This window comes from Sminthopsis crassicaudata, chromosome 2 (assembly GCF_048593235.1).
Source record: "Sminthopsis crassicaudata isolate SCR6 chromosome 2, ASM4859323v1, whole genome shotgun sequence".
Taxonomy (NCBI): Eukaryota; Metazoa; Chordata; class Mammalia; order Dasyuromorphia; family Dasyuridae; genus Sminthopsis; species Sminthopsis crassicaudata.
The window spans coordinates 290,376,915-290,398,732 of NC_133618.1; the positions used below are offsets into that span (position 1 = coordinate 290,376,915).

Here is a 21,818-nt window from a genome sequence, read left to right on the forward strand (position 1 = left end):
ACTCTTGCACTTCTGCCAAGGCATGTTTTATTGTCTTCCTTCATGGCACTCTTACAGTGTGGCATAGAGAACAATATGCATATTGTTCTCTTGCTTCTGCTTAATTAATTCTGTACCTACTGACAATACATTTTCCTGCTTCTTTGCAATCCTAAAGCTCAACACTTCTTATTGCACAATATATCCTGTTGATTAATGCATCAATTCAGCCATTCACCAACAAATGGTTGGCTGTTTAATTTCTAATTCTTCACTAACATAAAAAGTGCTACTATGAATATATAAGACCTTTGTTTCTTTTTACATGTTTATAGGAAACATACCTCAGAGTGAAATAGTCCAAGTTTAGTCACTTTTTTAAAAATCGTAATCTCAAATTGGCATCCAGAATAGATGAACCATTTCACAGCCCCACAGACAAAAGGAATGAGTGTGTCTGTCTTCACATAGGCTCAATCTTACCTGACTATTTCTGGTTTTGGATTCTCTTTACCAATTTGCATTATATAACATGAGATCTCAGAGCTGCTTTAGTCTGTATTCCTTTAGTTATTAGTAATTTGGGGCATGCTTTTATGTAGTCACTTATGATGTTAAATTCTTTTGAAGAGTATATAAACTCCTTCTTATTTCTGATAATCTCTTGGAGAATACTTTTGTTTATAAATTTGTGCCAATTGCATATATACGTATAATCATGCGCTCTCTCTCTCTCACACACAATTTTATTTTAATCATCCAAGATCCATCTCACTTTCCTATCTCTATACTCTATTTGTACTTGAGAAAATAAAAGCAAAACCCTTCACCAAAATGTCAACTTTGTTTCCACATATATATTGCTCATTGTTTTCTGGGCCTTCACCTTTTTTCCATCAGGCAATGGGTAGCATTTAATTGGTATTTCAGTATGAAAGTATTCCATCACATTTATATACTGTAATTTATTCATCAATTCTCCAATTTATGGGCACCCCTCAGATTCTCAGTTTGCTACCTCAAAAAAGAAATACAAATACTTCTGAACATTGATTTGTTTAGGATTAATCCCTCTTTTAATCTACTATCCTTCTAATTCCTTTTTCTATTTCTTTTTGAATAAAATATACTTTTGTACCTGTGTGTGTGTTTATGTAATTTTCCTTCTTTTGACCAATTCAGATTAGTGAGGTTCAAGGGTCAGCTACTCCCTGATACATCCTCCTCATTAGCTTACAAATGTACTTGTGTACTCTTGATTATATGAGAAAATTTTTCCCAATCTTCCTTTTGCCCCATCTCTAGTATATTCCTTTCCTTAAGAGCATCAAGGCATAACAGGATTTCCCTCTATGAACCCTGATAACATTAGAATGTAAGCAGTTAGTTTATCTTTGCTTGGTTCTCTACCTTGCTTCATTTGTATCTATTTTAATATGTTTCTCTTTCTTCTTGCGTTTCAACTTCAATGTTTTTCCACAGCTCTGTTCTTTTTTATTCTGTAGTCTGGTTGTTCTGGTTGTAGTCTGTTGTAGTCAAGCTGTTCTTGGATGTAAACCTATGTATTTTGCTCTCTGGAAGATCATATTCTAAGTATTTCACTCCCTTATAATGGTTACTGCTAAATCAAGAGTGATCCTGACTATACCTATTAGCAATTATTTTAGATTTTATTCTCCTCCACCCTAGTCTTTTAACTGTGTCCATAACATTACTTGTTGTCCTATGGAGTCATTGGTTTCTCTAATTATCAGGGAGTTGTGTTATTTGGACAAAGTTTTATATGCCTTGTGCCAAGCTATTAATTCCCTTTTCAACTTTTTCTTCCATAAATCTAATTTATTTTTCTAATATCATAATTTTATTATATATTTATTATACTATATATTACATAACAATATATATTTTTATTTTATAAAAACATTTTAAAACCTCTTTTTGAATTATTGTTTCATTATCTTCCAGGTATTCAGGTTTTAAGTTTGTTTCCAACTTGTATTTTTCTCTAAGTACTGTTTATTGATATTTTGAAGTCATTTTCTTTTCTTCTTCTTCTTCTTTTTTTTTTTGATTAAGGCAATTGGGGTTAAGGGACTTGCCCAGGGTCACACAGTTAATTAGATTTGAACTCAGGTCCTCCTGACTTTAGGGCTGGTATTCTATACACTGTGCCACCTAGCTGTCCTGAAGTCATTTTCTTCTTTGTAGTTGTATCATTTTTCAATTAGTTTTTTGTTTCATTTTTTTCCTGATTACATATGTATGTTCATTTTTTAAAAAAAATGTATTTATGAATGTTGGGAGAAAAAAAATCAGAACAACATGACAGAGAAAAATAAAAGTGAATCATAGCACGTGTTGATTCAATCTCTATAGTTCTCTCTCAGGATACAGATGATGTTTTCTACATAAAGTTTATTGGGATTGCCTTGGATGACTGAATCACTGGGAAAAAACAAATCTGTCATTGTTGATCACTGCACAATCTTGCTGTTACTGTGCACATTATATTCCTGGTTCTGCTTGTTTCACTCAGCATCAGTTCGTGTAAATCTTTTAGGCCTTTCTAAAATCAGCTTGCTCATAACACTAATATTCCATTACTTTCGCATGGCCATTCAGCCAGTGTGAAGGAGTTTTTAATTTTAAAATTAATTTAATTTTTAATTTTAAAAGCACTATGTGGAGAGGAACCCACTACAATGCTTCCCCATCACTTAACCATCCAAATATTCCCCCCCCCCACTCGTATCCTTTTCTAGTTCTACTTTCACTGATTTTGTTTGTGCAAAATCTTTTTTATCTTAGATAACTGGAAAATCTGCATTTTTTCTTTTATGATCAATTTTTTTTTATTGAGAACTAGTGATAAAGTTCTAATTTGTGACAATGTTTTAACTAAATGTGGACCATTAAAATTATTTTAAGATAAATGCCACATTAATGTTTCTATCTGTTTCACTTTATCTAATTATATGCACATATAAGCAGTTACTACTCAATGGGAAAGGTTTTGAGTATGAGTCTCACGATGAATATTTTTCTGTTATCTTAAGACTGGCCTAGTTAAAGTCCAGAAAGTTTTATCACTAAAAAACTGAATATCAAGTGACAATTAATTGGAAGTATAACGAATGAAGACTATGTTTCCTAGGTCATGAAGAAGAGGATGGTGATCAACAGGCTTTCCCACTGATAAAATCAAGACTTCTTGAAGTAAATAAAAATACTGATAATCTCCAAACAAAAAGTTTTCTTAATCATTAATTACGAATAGATGAAGATAGAGGAGTAAGATGTAACCTAGGATTCATCCATTCCTTACTACTTCCAAAAAAAAAAAAAAAAAAAAAAAAAAAAAGGGAAAAAAATAAATCCCACTAGCAAGTGTCTAGCAAGTAAGAGGAACTTAATAAATACTTGTTGGACTGATTGATTTTCTCTGTAGCAGTATATAACTTAAAAGGTTACCATTAGTACCTCAAAATCCATCATTTGAGAAAGCATCAAAAGTTAATAGGGTAACTAAAAAACAAAATGAAAATAAATTCTATGATAGTGGGGGGGGGGGGAAATGCCTAAAATAAGTAGGGTAGCTATATGTTGAGAATATAGATATGCAATACACAGCTCTCACATTCAACTGTTATCCATATAATGTTAATAGAATTAAAGAAATGACTCCATCAAGAAAAAGAGAAAAAAAAAGAGTTGAGAGTATACCTGCACTACATACAAGATTTCAAAAGTAGGCTTTTTCTTTATGGTTAGAAATAGATACTTAAGACCAAGACCTATTTTCTGCAATTGGAAAACTTTTTTCTTATAGGATCACAAACAAATCCACGATGATCACTCTCTTCACTATTATGTTATAAAGTTTTATAAATGCAAATTATAGGATCAGAACAAAACAATGAAATTTAAGATACAAACAATGGCAAAGAAGAGATAATACAGTGGGAAGAGTGGGAACAAATAAGTAACTTTGGAGTTAGAGGACCTGGGTTTTGTATATTATTTCTGATACTATCAGTGTGACCTTAGGCAAGTTGCTTTTTCTAATTGGGACTCAGTTTTTTCATGATATAAGAGGATTTAATGGCCTCTGAGATCCTTGATTTTATTATTTTACAAAATGATATAGTAAGAAAACTCCAGAGAACTAGAAAATATTTCTTGTCTTTAGAGAACATGATAAGATTTGGAATAGGCAATTCTGGTTTGAGGATCATGTTTCTTAATTTTATTCTTATTTCCCAATTTCTGTGATCCTTCTTTGGTCTCTTTGTAAAGTCCACTAGATTTCTAATTACAGAAACAAATATGTTGAATTTTGAGTTCTGCTTAAAGTCCTTATAGATTTTATTTAAATTTCTCCATTAGTTTTTGCCTCATCATTTTTAACTTAGATTTCTACAATAAACTCATAATTGCCTTCAATCTATTCTATCCGACTTCCAAATTGATAACCCTAATATATTCACATGACGAGTCTTTTTCCTTCAAAAGAAACTCCTTCTTACCTCTAAAACAAAATTCAAAATCCTGCACTTGTTATTTTACAATTCAGATCTTATTACAATGGAACACATCATACATTCCATACTCCAGACATCAAGCATATCATGCTTGCCGGCTCCCATTCTGCCTTTGAACATTCCATAACTGGTACGTCTTTCCTCTTTACCTCTGTATTTTTTAATACCTAACTCCCTTTAAATTTCAGCGTAAATAGTACCTTTTATATGAAACCTTTTTTGATATTCCAGGTGTTTGTGTTCTCTTTTTCTACTCAGGAATTACTTTATATACATACATACACATAACACATTCATACCATACCCCTCTAAATATTTACATTCTTGAAAGCAGGGTCTATTTGGAATTGAGCTAAATGTGACAATTCTGGGAAATTTTCTTTTACTTTTTCTTGAAATAGGGTATCTATGTTATTTTATCCTCTCTTCCTATCTCCCAAATTTTCTGGAATTTCAGTAAACTTGGGATTATCATATTGTGACCTGTCTTTTCAGATTTGCTTCGTGTGTGTGTTTATTTGGCCTATAATTTAAAGAAAACTGTGAACTTGACAAACAAGCAACTGTTAACATTTCCATGTACAAAGTAGAACAGAAAAATGATCTCAACCTCTATCATGCACAGCTTTACAAAAAAGGAGAATACAATAAATTTAACATAGTAGTATTAATGCTGCATAGTTTACAAATGTTAGATTAATATCTTTTTTTTGGGACAATGTCATCATCATTACTGTTCTCCAAGTTAGGCATAATTTCTCCTATTCTCTTTTCTAGCATCTCCCCAACAAATGAATGATTCATGATCAATTTTCTAGGGTTGTGATTGGTCAGTGTATTGTTCAGTCTTCTTAATTTTCAATTCACGTTCTCTGATGTGGGCCTGTGATTTCATTGGAAGAAACTCTTACTGAAGAACTTCCTCTGACCAACGTAGATCAGGTTTTGCTTTGCAACTTATAATCTTACTAAGCCAAACTGCCTTGTCTTTATGTTTTCCAAGAGATATGCAGAAGAATGACTCAAGTCTATATTTCAGTTGTGCATTATATGTTTTTTATTAGGGGATATGGGTGTGTGACACACATATGTAAATAGGTTAACTTATATATACATATCAAACTAAATCTCTTCCTATTCTAAGGAGGGGTAATATGTTAGAGAACAAGAAGTCACTAAATATAGGATGGGAGTAGAGGGGTAGAGTTCCACAGAAAGGGAATAAAAGTTCTTAAAAAAAAAACAACAAAAAAAAAAAAACAGGAAAGCTGGGGGCCCTAAAGGCAAACTCCATGAGTTTGTTAAAACAATTACTCTGTCATTCATGAATATTTACTTTCATTATCTTAGGATAATAGTTTCTGATCTTGATGTAGCAACAAGTCCCTCCATAAAATAACATGAAATAATATAAATAATTGCTATGTTGTGTTCATTGTTTCATTGTTACTAGATCAATCTAATCTATCTTCTCCAATGTAATCAATTTAGAACTGAAAAGATTTGAGATCCAGAGACTTTAAATGACTTTGCTTAAGATTACATGGAAAGTAACTGGTAGAGCCAGGATCTGAATGGTGGTTTTCTGACCCCATATATTCTTTCCTATGTACAATACTGCCCTCCTGAGATAAAGGAGGAAACCTTCAGGGAGTCACTCTGTTACTTAAAAACAGGGATGAGGTAGAAAGAGGCATGGGGCTGGCTTTCTGGTATTCTGTCTAGCCCTGTGATGTGAAGGAGGTTGTCTCTGGTGCTTACTAGCTGCCTCAGAGAATGTGCACTGGGAATAGCATGTTACTCTGGCCCTTCATTTTGTAGAGAAATACTGGTTATAGGAAACAGGTAGGACTGCTATAAGTGACCCCCTCCCATAGCTGGAATGCCCCAATCCTTTCCTCTTGCAGCTAAGGTCTCTAAAGAGAAAGGCAAAAGAAATGACAGCTTAAATCATGAGAATGGGCTCACTAAATGAAGAATAAAAGAGTAAAAATACTCTAGGCTAAGATCCACTATGTAAACAATCATGGAAGAAGGTACGTATGTGTGTATAATATTTTTAATCTATAGATGGAATAAACACACAGAAAAAAATCAGATGTAATAGAATTAAGTATGCAAAGGAAAGAGGCATCATAGTAGAATGGAAAACTGGATGTGGGATTTCAGAAATTTTAGTTAAGTTCCAGGTCTCCTATCCACTGCTTTTTTCTCACATATTAAGGTTAAGATAATAATATTTGCACTTACTTGTATAGTACTGATATGTGATCACTAAGAAAATAAATATAAATAATTTTGCAGCATTAAAGGACCATACAAATGTGTTTCAGGTGAAGAACTTTTTCTTTATGCAAAGAAGCTGCATAAAGGACATCATCAGAGAAATGTATGACTGAAAAAAAAAAGTTGGACCCACCAAATGGCAGGAGTGATATATATTCCCACCTTCCTGAACTGTGGTTCACAACCCCAAATCAGGTCTTATAACTGAATGTGGGAGTTGTAAAATTATGATTATCAGTAAAGGTTTGATTTGCATACCTATTTTATATACCCAGTAAAAATTTCTAAGGCAAAAAGAGGTCACAGATGGAAAAAAATTCAAGTAGCTTTTGGTACTACCTGTGTGACTATAGGCAAATGCCTTAACTTCCCTGGGCTGCCTCTTCTGAAAAAATGAAATTACTGTACTAAGTTTTCTCCGAGATTCTTTCCAGCTCTACATCTACAATACTTACTACAAAAAATAATTAGAAGGCAATCTAGAGAAGGGGTAGGAATTAGAAGCTGAGAGGATAGGAAAAGGCTGCAGTCAGATAGTTACATAAACTAAGTTCAAGATTCTAGGAGGAATAGGTGAGGGTAACATGCAGCCCACCATGAGGGGCAGCCCATACAAAGGCAGGGAGAAAGGAAATGAAAATGTACCAAGAACAGCATGAGTCTCAGTTTGTAGAATATGTGAAGGAAATTATTTTATAATAAAATTGAAAAGATAACGTGCAACCTGATGGAGAAAGGCTTTAAATGTTAAAAGTATTTGTATTTAATCCTGAAGGTAAAAGGGAGATTGTGAACCAGGGCATGGGTGATCTGAATGCAAAGAAGGTAATGGATGCAAGCAAGGGATTTTGTGGAGGGAGATTTGACAACTAATTTAAAGTAGGCAAAATGGAGAGTGAGGAGTCAAGTTTATGAATCCTAGTACTAGAAAGATGCCCTCAATAGAAAGCAGGAAATGATCAATAGAGAAAAAGCACTAGAATTATGAAGAATCAGAAAAGGCTTCTTATAGAAAGTAAGATTTTAGCTCGGACTTAAAGGAAGCCAGAGACAGAGAGAAAAAGAGAGAGGATATTATAGGCATGGGGGACAGCCAGAGAAAATAGTTGGTATTGAGAGATGAGAGGCCAGACTTTAGTCTAGAAGCGAGGGAATGGCTAAGATTTAAGGCAGACTAAAGAGGTAGGAAGAAAATATGGTATGAAAAGCTTTTAATACTAAGCAGGGGTTTTGTATTTGATCGTGGAGGTAATAAGAGGCTGAAGTTATCGAGTAGGAGGATGATAAGATTCTATCTGTGCTTTAAGAAAATCACCTGAGTGGCTGAAGGGAGGATGAACTGGAATGAGGAGAGACTTTGTGGCTGGCAGACTAATCAGCTGTCTATTGTAAGGTTTGAGGAGATTGTCTATCCTGGTGTGGAAGCAGTATTAGAAGAGAGAAGGGAGCATTACCAAGAGATGCTATAAAGGTTATATAGACAGGTCTTGGCAACCTATTGAATATGGGGAAGGGAAAACAGGGGTGCACTAGTGAGACAGTAAAGAGTTTAGGATGACACCAAGATTGTGAGTCTGAGTTCTGAAGAAGAATGGTAATACCTTTATAAAGTAATAAGAAAATGGAAGGGGGGAAGGTTTAGAGGGAAAGAAAATGAGTTCAGTTTTAGACTTTTTTTGGGGGGCTTAATTGGGTTAAGTGACTTGCCCAGGATCACACAGCTAGGAAGTGTTAAGTGTCTGAGACCAGATTTGAACTCAGCTCCTCCTGACTTCAGGGCTGGTGCTCTATCCATTGCACTACCTAGCTGCCCCCTGGACATTTTGAATTTAAAATGTCTACAAGGTATCCAGTTCCATATGTCTAGTCAAAAAGAGGGAAGCTTAAAAGAATGATGGATTTGGGGAATGATGATCAGTTCCGTTTTGGACTTGCTGCATTTGAGATGTCTATAGGACATCTTTTCTGTGTCTGATAATTTCTCTCTACAACTGATGTAGGAGCTCAGTAGAAAGACCAAGGTCATTTATGTTTGAGAGCACATCCTTAATCAACCACCTCTGAAAGTTGGACTTTCAAATTCAAGCAACTATAAGTCAAACTATAAATAGCCTTGGGCATGATTTAATAGTAATGTGAGAATTAGTCTCAGATTTTACTTGCAAACAAGTATCTAGCAAGTGATTACAAGCTATGAGAATTTTGTTAGAATAGAATTGCTTACTAATATCAGAGCATCTTAATTATTTCAGTTTAGTATAAACTTTAAAGTGTTATGTAAAAGTCATCTGTTATTGATTACACTTTTCAATTCTTTGTCAAAATGTTACTGACATATGGCTTTACAGTGGTTTGCAACATTATGTCCAGTTTTATTAACTCATTTTAATTCTTTATTTGGTGCTATTCTGGTGATTGTAATGGTCTACTTTAGTTTGTATCATTGAATTTTAAAAAAAATGATTGCTATACTATTCATAACAAAATTCCTAGAACTTATTTTTAAATATTGTTGCAATTTTAGAATAGTCTAAACAATATTGGTTTGATTGCACTGTTAAATGAGTTGGTTTTAATTAAAATTCTCTTAGTGTTGAGTTTAAATAGTAAGGGGAAAAGCCTGCATTGTTATTTTTAAAGTGCCCTTATGGAAAATAATAGCTGTTAATAATAACATGATTATTATTTATAAAAAAAAAAAGACTAAGGCAGAATATAATGTGCGTATGAGTACATCTACACAAAGATAATTAGACTCATGAGAATTACTGAAGATACCAAAACAGAGTGTGTAGAAGAGGGTCCCAGATAGAAGTCTAGGGCTCTATCCACAGATAAAGTGTGAGATAGAAAAGAGAAATCAGCATTATAAAAACTCAAGATAAGAAAGAAATTCAGGAGAATAAGATAGTCAATGACATCAAATAATAAACAGAAGGATTAAGGAATAACTCTGAAGAGTGCAATTTTGTACCCACAGTCTCCCATATTCTATCATATCTTTGTATTCCCAAAGGCTTCCTTCCCACACTACTTCTTCCTTTTCTCTGCCTATTGTAGTCTTTCTCTTAAAAAGTCCAGCTCTGGAGCAGCTAAGTGATGCAGTGGATAGAGCATCAGTCCTGAAGTCAGGAGGACTTGAGTTCAAATCTAGCTTCAGAGACTTAACACTTCCTATGTGACCTTAAGCAAGTCACTTAATCCCAATTGCTTCCCAAGACGGGGGAATTGGGGTGGGAGTGGAGGGGGGGAGAAGGATAAAGAGAAGATCAAGCACCAAATCTCTGTCTTACAAGAACTCTGCTCTCCCTAGCTAAAAGTGATCTCTGTCCTTATCATCACATGATTTTAGATTATACTTATTTAAGTACAAATCATAGAATCACAGAATTTCAGGTTTGGAAGCAACCTCAGAGATCACCTAATTCAATTGGGACCCAAAAGTGTTTACTCTGTTACATATCTAGGCATAGTATTTAGCCAGTTTTATATACTTCTTATGGAAATTAGGGTGTTTGAAGGAGAAGCCAATTTTATTTTTCATTTTTGAATCTTAGTTTTTCAATAGAGTTTAAATATTTCCTATGCTAATCTTATATGACTTTCTACTACATCTCCCTTGCAAATAAATATGTTTTACTGTAGGCAAAAATAAGCAACTTCAGCTAAGCAGATCTTAGTTGTAGTCAATTTTGTCACTGCAAATTTTTATCTCTCTGGCCTTGTGAATTTTTAAAAAACTATCATACTTAGCTATCCCCATGTCATGGTTACAAAGCAGCATGGTCACTCTATTATAAAGACAAAAAATATAACAAAAGACATTAGAGGAAATTATTTTTTTAGCATCTTGCAACAAGGTTATGCATAATGCTTATCTTTACCTACTTTAGTTCATTTTAGTTTTGTCATTTGATTTGGAAATTATTTCATTTCTAATCACAATTAAAAGCAGAAACAATCCAGATTTCTTTTGAATGCTAGCATTCATCTTGAGTAAGAAAACAAGGGCAGATTTTATTTTTATTTTGTTCTTAGAATGAGGGGGTTTTGTCTACTATATTTCTTTATTTTTTATTATTTCTTCCTTTATTTCTACAATTCTTCTCTCTCTGTCTCTCCCATCATAAGCCTTCAATTTTTATTTATTTTAGGAGATATGGGAAAGAAATGACAAAATAATGAATCCTGATAATTTGTAGAAGAACAGGATTAACAGTAATTCTAAATAACATGCAGCACTGTGAAGTCCGAATTACCTCCCTGTTGACTTCAGGATCAGCAAAAGTCCTTGGTCTTTAGGGGGAGAAGTAAAGGAGATGGACGAAACTGCCACATGCTCTTCTGATCTCCCTTCTCGTTCTCTTCTAAAGTGACTCTGGCTTGTCTTACTCCACCCCCTAATCCTCCTACAATTATCTGTATACACCATGGGTATGTCTAAAAACACTAGTTACAAAAATCAGACACATAACATTCAGCATTTGTATCAAATAAAATTTAACACTAAAGCCAAATGTGATGACCACAGCATTGCTCAACATTGATGCTATACTATGAATTTTCTAAAGATAATGTTTAAATTTAGATTTATGTTTAAAGGGGTATAAAAGCTTTTACTAAGCAATGCCACTAGTTGGGGTTGTTTTTTTCCAAAGAGATTTTTTTTTTTTTAAGGACCTATATGTGCAAAAAATATTTACAGCACCTATTTTAATGGTGGCAAAAAGTTGGAAATCCATCAATGGAGAAATGGATGAACAAGTTGTATATAATTGTGATGGAATACTATTGGTATATAAGAAATGATGAGCAGAATGCTCTTAGAAAAATCTGTAAAGATTTACATGAACTGATGCAAAATAAAATAAGCAGAATCAGGAGAACACTGTATACAGCAACAACAATTTTGTATGATGATTAATGGGGAATGATTTAGCGATTCTTAGCAATGCAATGATCTAAGAGAAGTGAAGGACTGATGATGAAAAATGCTATATCCATCTCTACAGAAAGAAGTGATAAGAGTCTAAATGTGATTGAAGCATACCCTCTCTTTACTTTACTTTTCTTGTTTTGTTTTGTTTTTTTGGTCTGTGCTTTCTTTCACAAGATACCTAACATGGAAATGTTTTACATGACCGCATATGTATAACCATATCAAATTGCTTAAACTTTCTTAATGAAGGGAAAAGATGAGAGGAAGAGGAGAAAATTTGGAATTAAAAAAAAAAAAAAAAAGTTAAATAGCTTTTTTTACATGTATTTGGGTAAAAATAAAGTATCAAGTCATTAAAAAAGATGTTTCAAATGTGGCCTCAGACACTTAACACTTCTTAGCTGTGCGACCCTGGGCAAGTCACTTAACCCCAATTGCCTCAGCAAAAATAAACAAACAAAATAAATAAATGAATAAAAAAATATAACACTGAATTGAATTCAGACAGCTTTCTTTCATATAAATCATTTTGGATCCATCCCCTCATTTAAAGTCCTATTCTGATGTCTCAATCTGGGATAGATATGATCCTGGGCTGCAAAGGGCTGAAACTCAATGTACTGGGGTAAGACAATCCAGCATTTGAGGTTAATTACTGATTGGACAATACTGTATAAGAATATGCTTGGAAAATGATCCCATCCATTATCCTGTGCTGGCCCAATCGTTTGGTGTATACAGATAAATGTGGGAGGGGCTAGAGGTGCAGTGAGAGTAGCCAGGGTCACTTCTGCAAGAGACACAAAGAGGTGAGGTTGCAGAGATCCCACATGTCCACTCTCTTCACTTCTACCGCTGAAGACCAAGAATAAAGACTTTTGCTTATCCTGACTCCTGCTGATTCTGAGGTGTCTGGGGTCCTAACGCAGTCGCCACACTAGGTGGTCAAAAGTTGACAGGTTTGGTCATATTTGTAGAAAGGCTTGAATTTGACTAAAGCACAGCCAAATGTCTGTCATTCAAGAAGCAGGGTGGCTAGTATCAGAAAATCTAATTCTGTAAGTTGACCATTTGGCAATGAAATTTTTTTTTTGGCTATAGCAATTTCTTAAGATCTCCTAAGACCAAAGGGGGGGTGGGGGGTGGGGCGGGCTGGGATCCATATTGGCAGTAGGAATGCTCCCAATGATAATGATAAAGTCATGAAACTTTCAATGCATGCCTAAAAATAAATTAAATTCATATCCATTTAGAAAAATATTGTTTACATTCTCATAGGCACAACAAACCAATGATTTGCAGAATCAGCAAAACATTGTGTTTAAGTTAATCAGAAGAAAGTGTGGAATCTTCTGTTTGACTTAAAACACAATGAATTGCTGATTCTGCAAATCTGCTGTTCCTGAGAATGTAAGCTTCTAGGCTCTAGAGTAGTTATTTTTAAAAGTATTTTACTGAGTTAGTTTCACTAACTCAGAGTATAGTTTCTATACTCTATATTGCTTTAATGCCTTAGTGTTTTGAGTATACCTTAATAAAAGGGATTTATAGTTAAGAGGGAAAATAGATCTAATATAATGACAAAATTCTCTTATAATAACATGGCTAATAGCTAACAGTTATATAGTGATTTAGGATCTACAAAGTGATCTTATTTATCTCCAAAACAATTCTGAGGGATTTTAGATTTAATACTATCTTCATTTTACAGATGAGAATATTGAGGCAGAGAGAGGATAAATGACCTGTATGCCACAGAGCTATTTAGTTACTTGAAGGCAGGTCTTCTTGACTCCCAAAGTTGATAGTTCTATTCATGTAGTCCATGTAAGTAATTTTAAAATAAACATGCTTATATTAGGGAGAATGGTCAAAAATATTTGGGACGCATGAGTTTGGAATCTTGAGAAGTTAACTGATTTGCCCAGTATCATACAGTCAGTATATGTCAGAAGTGAGGATTGGATTAAAGGCTTTCTAGTTCTAAGGCCACCTTTCTATACTCTGTTATTTCTCATTTTAGAGAAAAACAAATGAAAAAAGATAAAGGAAATAATTTTACCTAATACCAAAGCTTACATTAAATAAAATATAAAAATGAGTGACATTTATGATAAATACATATAAATAAATAAAAGTAATATAAAATACTTTACATCAGAATACACACACATACACGCATAGTTGATATTCTGGTGCTTCCTCTGCAGAGCTGGGTATTTTAGCACTTTTGTGATGGCTCTCTCACTCCCCAACCACTGCAGCTTACTTAGTTAAGGTGATCTAATGTTTAATACATCTATTTTCTTAAAATGGATCATATTGGTATGTTTAGGGAAAGGATATCAGAAAGAAACAATTCAGTTTCTCAAAATATTAAAAGGTAATCCAAAGGAAGAAAAAAGCTTTTGACTGAATAACTACCATTTTTCATTCAGCAAATCTTGTAATAGTGAAAAAAAAAAATTTCAGTAAAATTCATCATTAAAAAAATTTTCACTTTTATGATACTATCAGATGAATATCTTTAAAACTGTTGCATGTAAAATGTAAAGTATGTAAAATCTTACATAAAAGATGGAACTTAAAAGTCTTGTAAAATCAAGCTTTTCATTCTATTACACATCTTTTAAATGTACTTGTTATTTAATCTACTTTAAGAAAATGTGAAAACATACTAGTGAGTTTTCACAGACAGCTTAAGTAAATGTCCTATGATTTGGTATTTTCCCCAGGGGGGGTGTGGGGAAATCAAGAATAAGTTTTTTGCATGTTGTAAAAAATCATCACAGCTATTGGGGAGTTAAAAGGGGAGGGTGATAATGATGAAGGGTAAAGAAAAAAACAAATGACAACTACCTATCCTTAAAAAAACAAAAACAAAAAACCCCCACCTCAAATAAAAAAAGCAGCAGTCCATGGGAATTATATTACATATACAATAAAGAAAATTGGAAGATATGTGTACAAAACAGAAACACCCGAAATTGTTGAAATAGCAGTCAAGATTTTAAGACTATCCATTAGTGTTATATCTTAGTTTGCTATATGCTAAGACATTAAATACCCCAGTTGAAACAAAAAGAAAATAAAGGAATTATTAAATAAATAAAGGAAAAATAATATAAAAATATAAATACAATAAATAAAACACATATAAATATAATAAAATAATAAATAAATAATAAAATTATAAATGAAAATAATATACATATATATATATAAAGAAAATAAAGGAATTATTAAATAAAGGAATTATCAAGGGTCCTTGGTCAAAACATTTACCAAGTGCTGTAGCTAAGTTACAATTTTATTTTAAATATTATTGTAATTTGAGACTTTTTCTCATTTTTGAAAATAGCAAATTGTAAATGTAAAAATATTTTGGTTTTACTCTTTTATTTATCTGAAAGACTCTAGAAATTTAATACTTTTATCTTTCTGATAATGATAGAAACCAAGTTTTCTTACTGTGCCTGTGATTCCCAATTTTATTTTATGGTAGAATCTACTGAAGTAACTTTTTGCTGAAGAATTAAAAAAAATACTGTTCTATATTCCTCTGAAATAGAAACATTTCAGTACTGATAAAGCTTTAATTTCAGGAAACTTCAAAATATCACATAAATTGTGGAAAGTTAAAAAAAAAAATGTTACTTTTAAAGCTAATAATAATAATGAAAATTAAAATACTTATATTTTAAGCCTATCCATGAACAAACTTGCTTATCTACTTTTATTTTTTCAAAATTTTAAGTCCTTTTAAGGGGGATAACTTTTTTCCTAGTGTTACTGATATCATATAACATCAGAGCTGGAAATGACTCTGGAGAACAATATAATCCAACATACTTACAAGAGGAATCCCATATCCAAAAATGCCTGATAAGAAGTCATTGTCCGTCTGCTTGAAGACTCATTATTTATAGAAGATCTCATATGTTATACCTAGCTTCTAAACAATTTGTAGTTGTTAGAAATGCTTACTCTTATGGAGACAAAATTAGCCTGTCAACAACTGCCAACCACTGCTCCTAGTTCCTATTTAGGGCATTTCATCTCAATTTTGTTCGTGCATAATAACTTGTCAGCATAATATGATTATTCCTATTTAAGAACTCAAAATAGCCTAATTTTAATAATGTCCTTTCATTACCAATCTTACCACAAAATTTATTTATAATCTCTTAAATTTATGATGGCAAATTTGATCTTATTTAAACCTCTGCTTCTTTAGTGCTCTCCCACAGATGTCAACTAGAGCGGTTTTCAACTTTTCCAAATACTACATGGTTAAGGACATATATCTAATCTTTTTTGAAATTCAAGACACTCTAAGTTCTATGGAATGGCATCAAGTTTTTATTTTCCTTCATCTATTCATATATAGAACTAAAAATTTTAACAACATATCATAAACTTTCATTCAAAATCCTTTTGGTATAGATAAAAGATGGCGGATACTTCTAGTATGGCCCTTTGTCCATAGCAGGTGTTCAAATAAATACTTAATCAACAAGATAATTTTTTTTGAAAATTAAGTTTAAACTTTAGGTTAGATTGGTTCTAATTATTATAAATTAATCTGTAACACTAGACTGGATCAAGATATTCCCTTAAAAAGATACATTAAGTAATGATTTAGCTTAAAATATAAACAGGTAAGGGCCACAGACATGTTCAAGAAGTACTATAACAAGTTTTTGGATCTCTGGATATGCTGTACTTCAGCTTTCTTTTGAAGCTAAATATTCCCCACTGCTTAGTAACTGACACTTTAGAAAGTGTACCTAGCGCCCCACTCAGCCTTCAGACTACTTCAGATGACAGTCAATAATAGATGACCAGACAAGTATGTCCCAAACAATTTCCTGAACTATAGAGTTCAATATCTAAATAAGAAAGAAAAACACATGGAACTACTGAGTCTGCCACAAATCCTTATTTCAAGGAATATTTATGGAAAATTAAATATTTCATACCTTGTGCAAGCATGTTAAATTCCAAGAACAGTGCTATGTGATAAAGTTCCATTGCTTCTTCAGCCCTAGTCAAATTTGGCTTTCCTGCTACCAGAGCCTGAACTTCACTCAGACTCCCCACAGAAGGGCTGCAGTGCAAAACTGAGAGGTCAACTACATCAGTATACATACAGTTTAAAATAACTTTAGCATATTTTTTTGGTATGATGGACTCATCTAGTATAATTCTAGTGGGAGTCCGCAACGTTCGGTCTGTAATTTCTTCACCAGTCCGTATCCTCCTTTGTAATAAATTTCGAAAAAATGGGGACCGTGCTGAAATAACAGCCTTGTGAGCTCTAAGTTCTTCATCTAAACAGTTCTGATTTCCAACAAAAGCTTCAACTAGTTCAGAGTCTGACGAAAAACTGAGGACCACATCATAGTAACACATATAATCAAACAGTCCACGCATATCTACATCAAGGGAATTCGGTGTTCCAAATTCTTCGGTGAGCTGCACTAGAATATCGACATTCTGAAATCTTGAGTCCTCTACTCCAAATTCTCCTGTGTAGAGATAGTGTAACAAGGCAGAGAACATGGGCATATCTATACCTGCTGTATTGATGTCCATTATTATCTCTGCTCCATACTCTGGGGAGGAAGAAAGCAGGGTCTTAAAGAATGGACACCTTGCTGCTAAAATGGCCCGGTGTACAGGAAAGCAAGTTTCTTGAAATATTAAGTCTACATCTGTACAATACTTGTACTCATAAAGATCAGCCATATCTTTTTGCAGTGTTCGAGCTTCTGGACGGGCCAAGCTGGCTTGCAGAGAAAGCTCCTTTAAGGCTGACGTTCCCTCATATTCCTCTACTAATGCATTGACATCTCTTACATCCCACCCTGATAGGAGTTCTCGCATCTGCTTAGCGTGGTCAGCAGAGCGACTGGATTTCCGACGTTTAATAAATTTCTTCTTGAGGGTGGCAAGGCCAGAAGTTTTCTTTTTCTTGTCTTGTGGCTTCTCATGGCCATGGTCAAGACTATATAATTTTGATTCGCATCCATAGCCTTGATGAGAATAGGATGATGTTCCTAAAGCAGAAAATGAATAATTAATGAAAACTGTCTTCCTCTTTCTTTTCAATAGACTTTTCGATTATCTTTCATAATAGAATTCAAATTCCTTAAAAGCAAAAATTTTTTTTTTTTAAATTTTAAAAAGGAAACCAATTTTGGATTTAGTAGTAGCACAGTGGTATTTTTTTGGGGGGAGAATGTATAATTCACTTTCTACCTCTTTTGTAAGGCAGTAGTGATATCTTTTATTCAATAAATCAACATATTTCCTAATCTGTGGGCAGATACTATTGGGTTGACTTTCAAGGATCCTGATTATATTTTAAATTTAAAATTTAAACAGCTCTACAATGTGCAACTAGTAAAGAGTTCATTTGTGGGGTCATGTATATGTAGATAACATAACCAAGTTTATTTATACCATTTTAACCATTAACAGAGATTTTCACAGTATAAATGTGGCAATGATGACTTGCAATTGCAGTGAAAATAATCAAAATGAACGGCCAGCTATGCTGTAGCAGTCTAGTTAGTGTAAAAATTATACAGACCAAAGAAACCTCATTCTTGAAAAAACAAAACAAAACAATCAAGAAGACTTTTTAAAATATTCAAACCTCATCTATTAGTCTCTGCTAAAAACAGTTCTACTAAATTCACTAAAGAACACTGTTAGAAAAAATTGATGAAGTTACCTATAAATGTTTGTTGGGCCTGTGAATTTCCCCCTACCCTTGGGGAACACGAATGGGGATAGTTAGATGCATTAGCACCCATTTTCTTCAGTCACTCAGGCATTTCACCTGCTGGCTCTTCAGAGGACAATCCCACAATCCATTTTGAGCCTTCAACCCTGGATCCAAAAGTCTCTTTTCATCCATTTCTTAAAATCAAACAAAAAGCATTACATTCATTTTTACAAAAGTATATTTAAAATTGCACTTGAGAGAAAATATAAACATTTGCTGGAAAAAATGCATAAAGTTGCAAGTACCTGTACTTGGGAACAAATTATGTGTATATAATTTATAGTATAGTTACAGCATTATAATATAGAAAAGGCCTAGAAGCTAAAAACAAATATATAAGTAAATCAAAGTGATAAGTTGTTGCTAACTGCATTTTTTAAAGTTACAAAACAAATGAATGTTAAGTTAGTGAAAGAGTAATGAGTTAAACTTGTATGGATGCATTTGAAATTTCAGGAAAAAATTTTACTTGATCTAAAAATAAATAAATAAATAAAAATTTATACGGCTGTATAGAAAAATGTTCCCTAAAGTCCTATGGCCCCCCAACTGAAAACATTATAATTCCAAGCAATAAGGAAAATGCTTAAGAATTTCTAGCCATAAATAAAATTTAAGTATTAATAATAGATTTTCATATACACATTTATGTTTAAAATAATTCTTCATTTATGTCTTTAGGCTTTTTATTAGAAGAATTCAGGAAAGTAAACAATATTCAAGAGGGAATTTTGAACTTCTGAACTCTTTGTGTTACAGATGTTCTATAAGAAATCCTATGCTTTTAAAACCTATGATTTTACTGATGCAGATGCTTCTTCCAGAGAAAGATTACAAAAACTCTATGTTTGGGCAGTCAGCTGCTCTTTGAAGTTAGTTAGACGCAGAAATTTGAGCCTCTCTAATTTAGCTAGGATGCTCTTCATAGAATTAATAAGTCTTGTCTCCAAAGCCTTTCCAGAGTTGGTTGGATAGCTGTCAAGAACCTGCGGTCTATTCCACATGACATCTAAATAGGATTTTAGAGACTATCAACAGCATATATTTATAATGCTTAATAATTATATAATTATCCCCACTTTACATAAATATACATAACATTATATATGTATATTTTAAATTAGGAGTACTTAGATATTTATATTCTTCTAAGTTATTAAGGTGATTTGTCTCAAAGGGATGCTATTCCTGGGAAATAGAATGCATTTTTCTTGATAGGACTACTATTTCCCTCAGTACCCATGTTGCTATTTCTAGAATTATTTTCAATTTTTCTTTTGCTATTCATATCTAATTAGTTGCAAATAATGATGATGATCATCTTCTTTCCCTTCTTAACGCCACCACTTAGAATCCTTGGCTCCTCTCAAGGTTCAGTCCAAGTACCAGCTCTCATGGGAGAATTCCTGCAGTTGTCAATGCTGTTTCAAATTTACTTTTTGTTTAATGTATATATTTTAACATATGCTATTTCCCCATAATAGATTATAAGTATTTTGAGGGCTAGGACTATTGCTTTTGTAACCTCACTGACACAGTTCCTGGCACATAATAGGCCATTAATAAATGCCCATGGAGTTGAAGTAAATTAACAATCACAAAAGCTGATTACATATACATATAATTACAAATTTTTGTGGAAAGCTATTATTCCCATTTTAAAAATAAGGAAACTAATACTCAAAGAAATTAAATGAGTAGTCGATGCTTACATAGCTAGTAAATGTCAGTCAGAATTTGAACAAACTTTTCTCACTTTAAACTAAGGGCTATGATACAATGTTGCATACTTATATCCATCTAAATATACTGGTGAGTTTAGAGAATATTAAGGCTAATTCTTTCCCCAAAACACAAGGAAGCTGGCTCCAAGACTTGATGGGCTTAAAGTTTAGGCTCAAAATAAAGCTAGGCAGAAGTTGAGGAAGATTCCTGTTGCCTAAGGATATAAAAAAGACCAAACCAAGTACAGAGTGCCCTTCAGATTTGGCAGATATTTCAGAATTGTCATTTGCCATATTCTGCTCTGCTAATCAGATACATTTCTATTTGGAGATTAAGGAGGATTTGCCTAACCAAATCAAATGCTAGTATCACTATTAAGTATCTTTTCATGCTATGGCTAAGTAAGCTTCCTTTTTGAACTACTAAACATTTTATATCTTTTTTTTTTTTTTAAAATTAATTTTGAAACTGAACTTCCAGAATACTGTTTCAGGTTTGGCCTTCTACCCATATCATGAGGATGACTGCTATATCCCAATGGCCTTCTCTTAATTCATGACTCTTCTGACACCTTGATACTATTGACTGCCTTCTTTTCCTAAACAGCCTCTCCCTTCTAGTTTTCCCCTGCTTCATTCCTGTTTCTTTCTCTGGACTTCAAAATTACACCCTTATTGCGGTTCTCACCTTGGAATGTTCTCTTCGCAAGGCTTGCTTCCTTTCTCCTATTGGTGGCCTGAAGCCTCCATTTTGTGAAGGGAACCAACCTAGATTGCTTTCATTCCACTGCTGGCCCTATTCTGGACTTTTTCTGGACCTTGAAATCATATTCCTCCTGACCATGCCTTCATTCCTTTTTCTCTTTTCAAGTTTCTTTTTGCCTATATTGGTATCCTTAGCACTTAACCAGTCTTGGCACATAGTAATATAATATCCTTTCTTCATGAGACACTAATTCTAATTCTCTTTCCAATTTTCCTTTGTTATATCTTTACTGATGTTATACTCAAAATCATGGTTATCTTCTAAGAATCAGTCTTGGGCCTTCTAATTTTGTCATTCTACATTACCTTGCTAAGTGATCTTATCTTTTCTCAGAAGTTCAATGAACATTTCTCTGACTTAGCCAGGAAGATATTTCAAACTTAATATGATCAAAACTGGATTCATATTCATTTACTCTCTTTTCACAACTTTTTAAATATTACAACTTTCAAAGTCACTCAGGTTTGCAAAATCGGCCTCTCACTTACCCTATATAGTCAGTCTGTTGTCACATTTTTTCATTTCTACCTTCACGAGATTCCTAGTATATGCTTCCTTATCTCCATTCATAATAGCCTCTACTAGGGTAGAGTCAAAATGTCAAAATAATCTTCCCATTTCACTCTTCCTTTTCTAGGAGAAAGGACAAACAACAATGTCACCCTACTACTCAATAAATTTCAGTAACTATCTATTACTTCCAAGATCAAATATAAAGTCCACTATTGGGCATTTAAAGTTTTTTATAAGCTGGTTCTTCCTACCGTTCCCATCTTCTTATACTTTA

At 33.2% G+C, this 21,818-nt stretch overlaps 1 protein-coding gene across 11 annotated transcripts in view; it reads right to left on the reverse strand.

The window, feature by feature from the left end:
- Window positions 1–21,818, reverse strand: part of BTBD7 (BTB domain containing 7) — an 81,971-nt gene that overhangs the window by 33,606 nt on the left and 26,547 nt on the right. For 7 of the 11 annotated variants that reach the window (XR_012486437.1, XM_074289672.1, XM_074289669.1 and 4 more), the window contains 3 exons: window positions 21,520–21,664; window positions 18,488–18,675; window positions 16,728–17,807 (listed from right to left, as the gene is read on the reverse strand). Coding sequence is in view for 10 of the 11 variants with exons in the window: in XM_074289672.1 (XP_074145773.1) it covers window positions 16,728–17,807; window positions 18,488–18,569 (1,162 nt within the window). In the remaining variant the exon portion in view is untranslated. The remainder of the gene's footprint in view (window positions 1–16,727; window positions 17,808–18,487; window positions 18,676–21,519; window positions 21,665–21,818) is intronic. The other 4 variants (XM_074289675.1, XM_074289670.1, XM_074289673.1 and 1 more) reach the window with 1 other exon arrangement.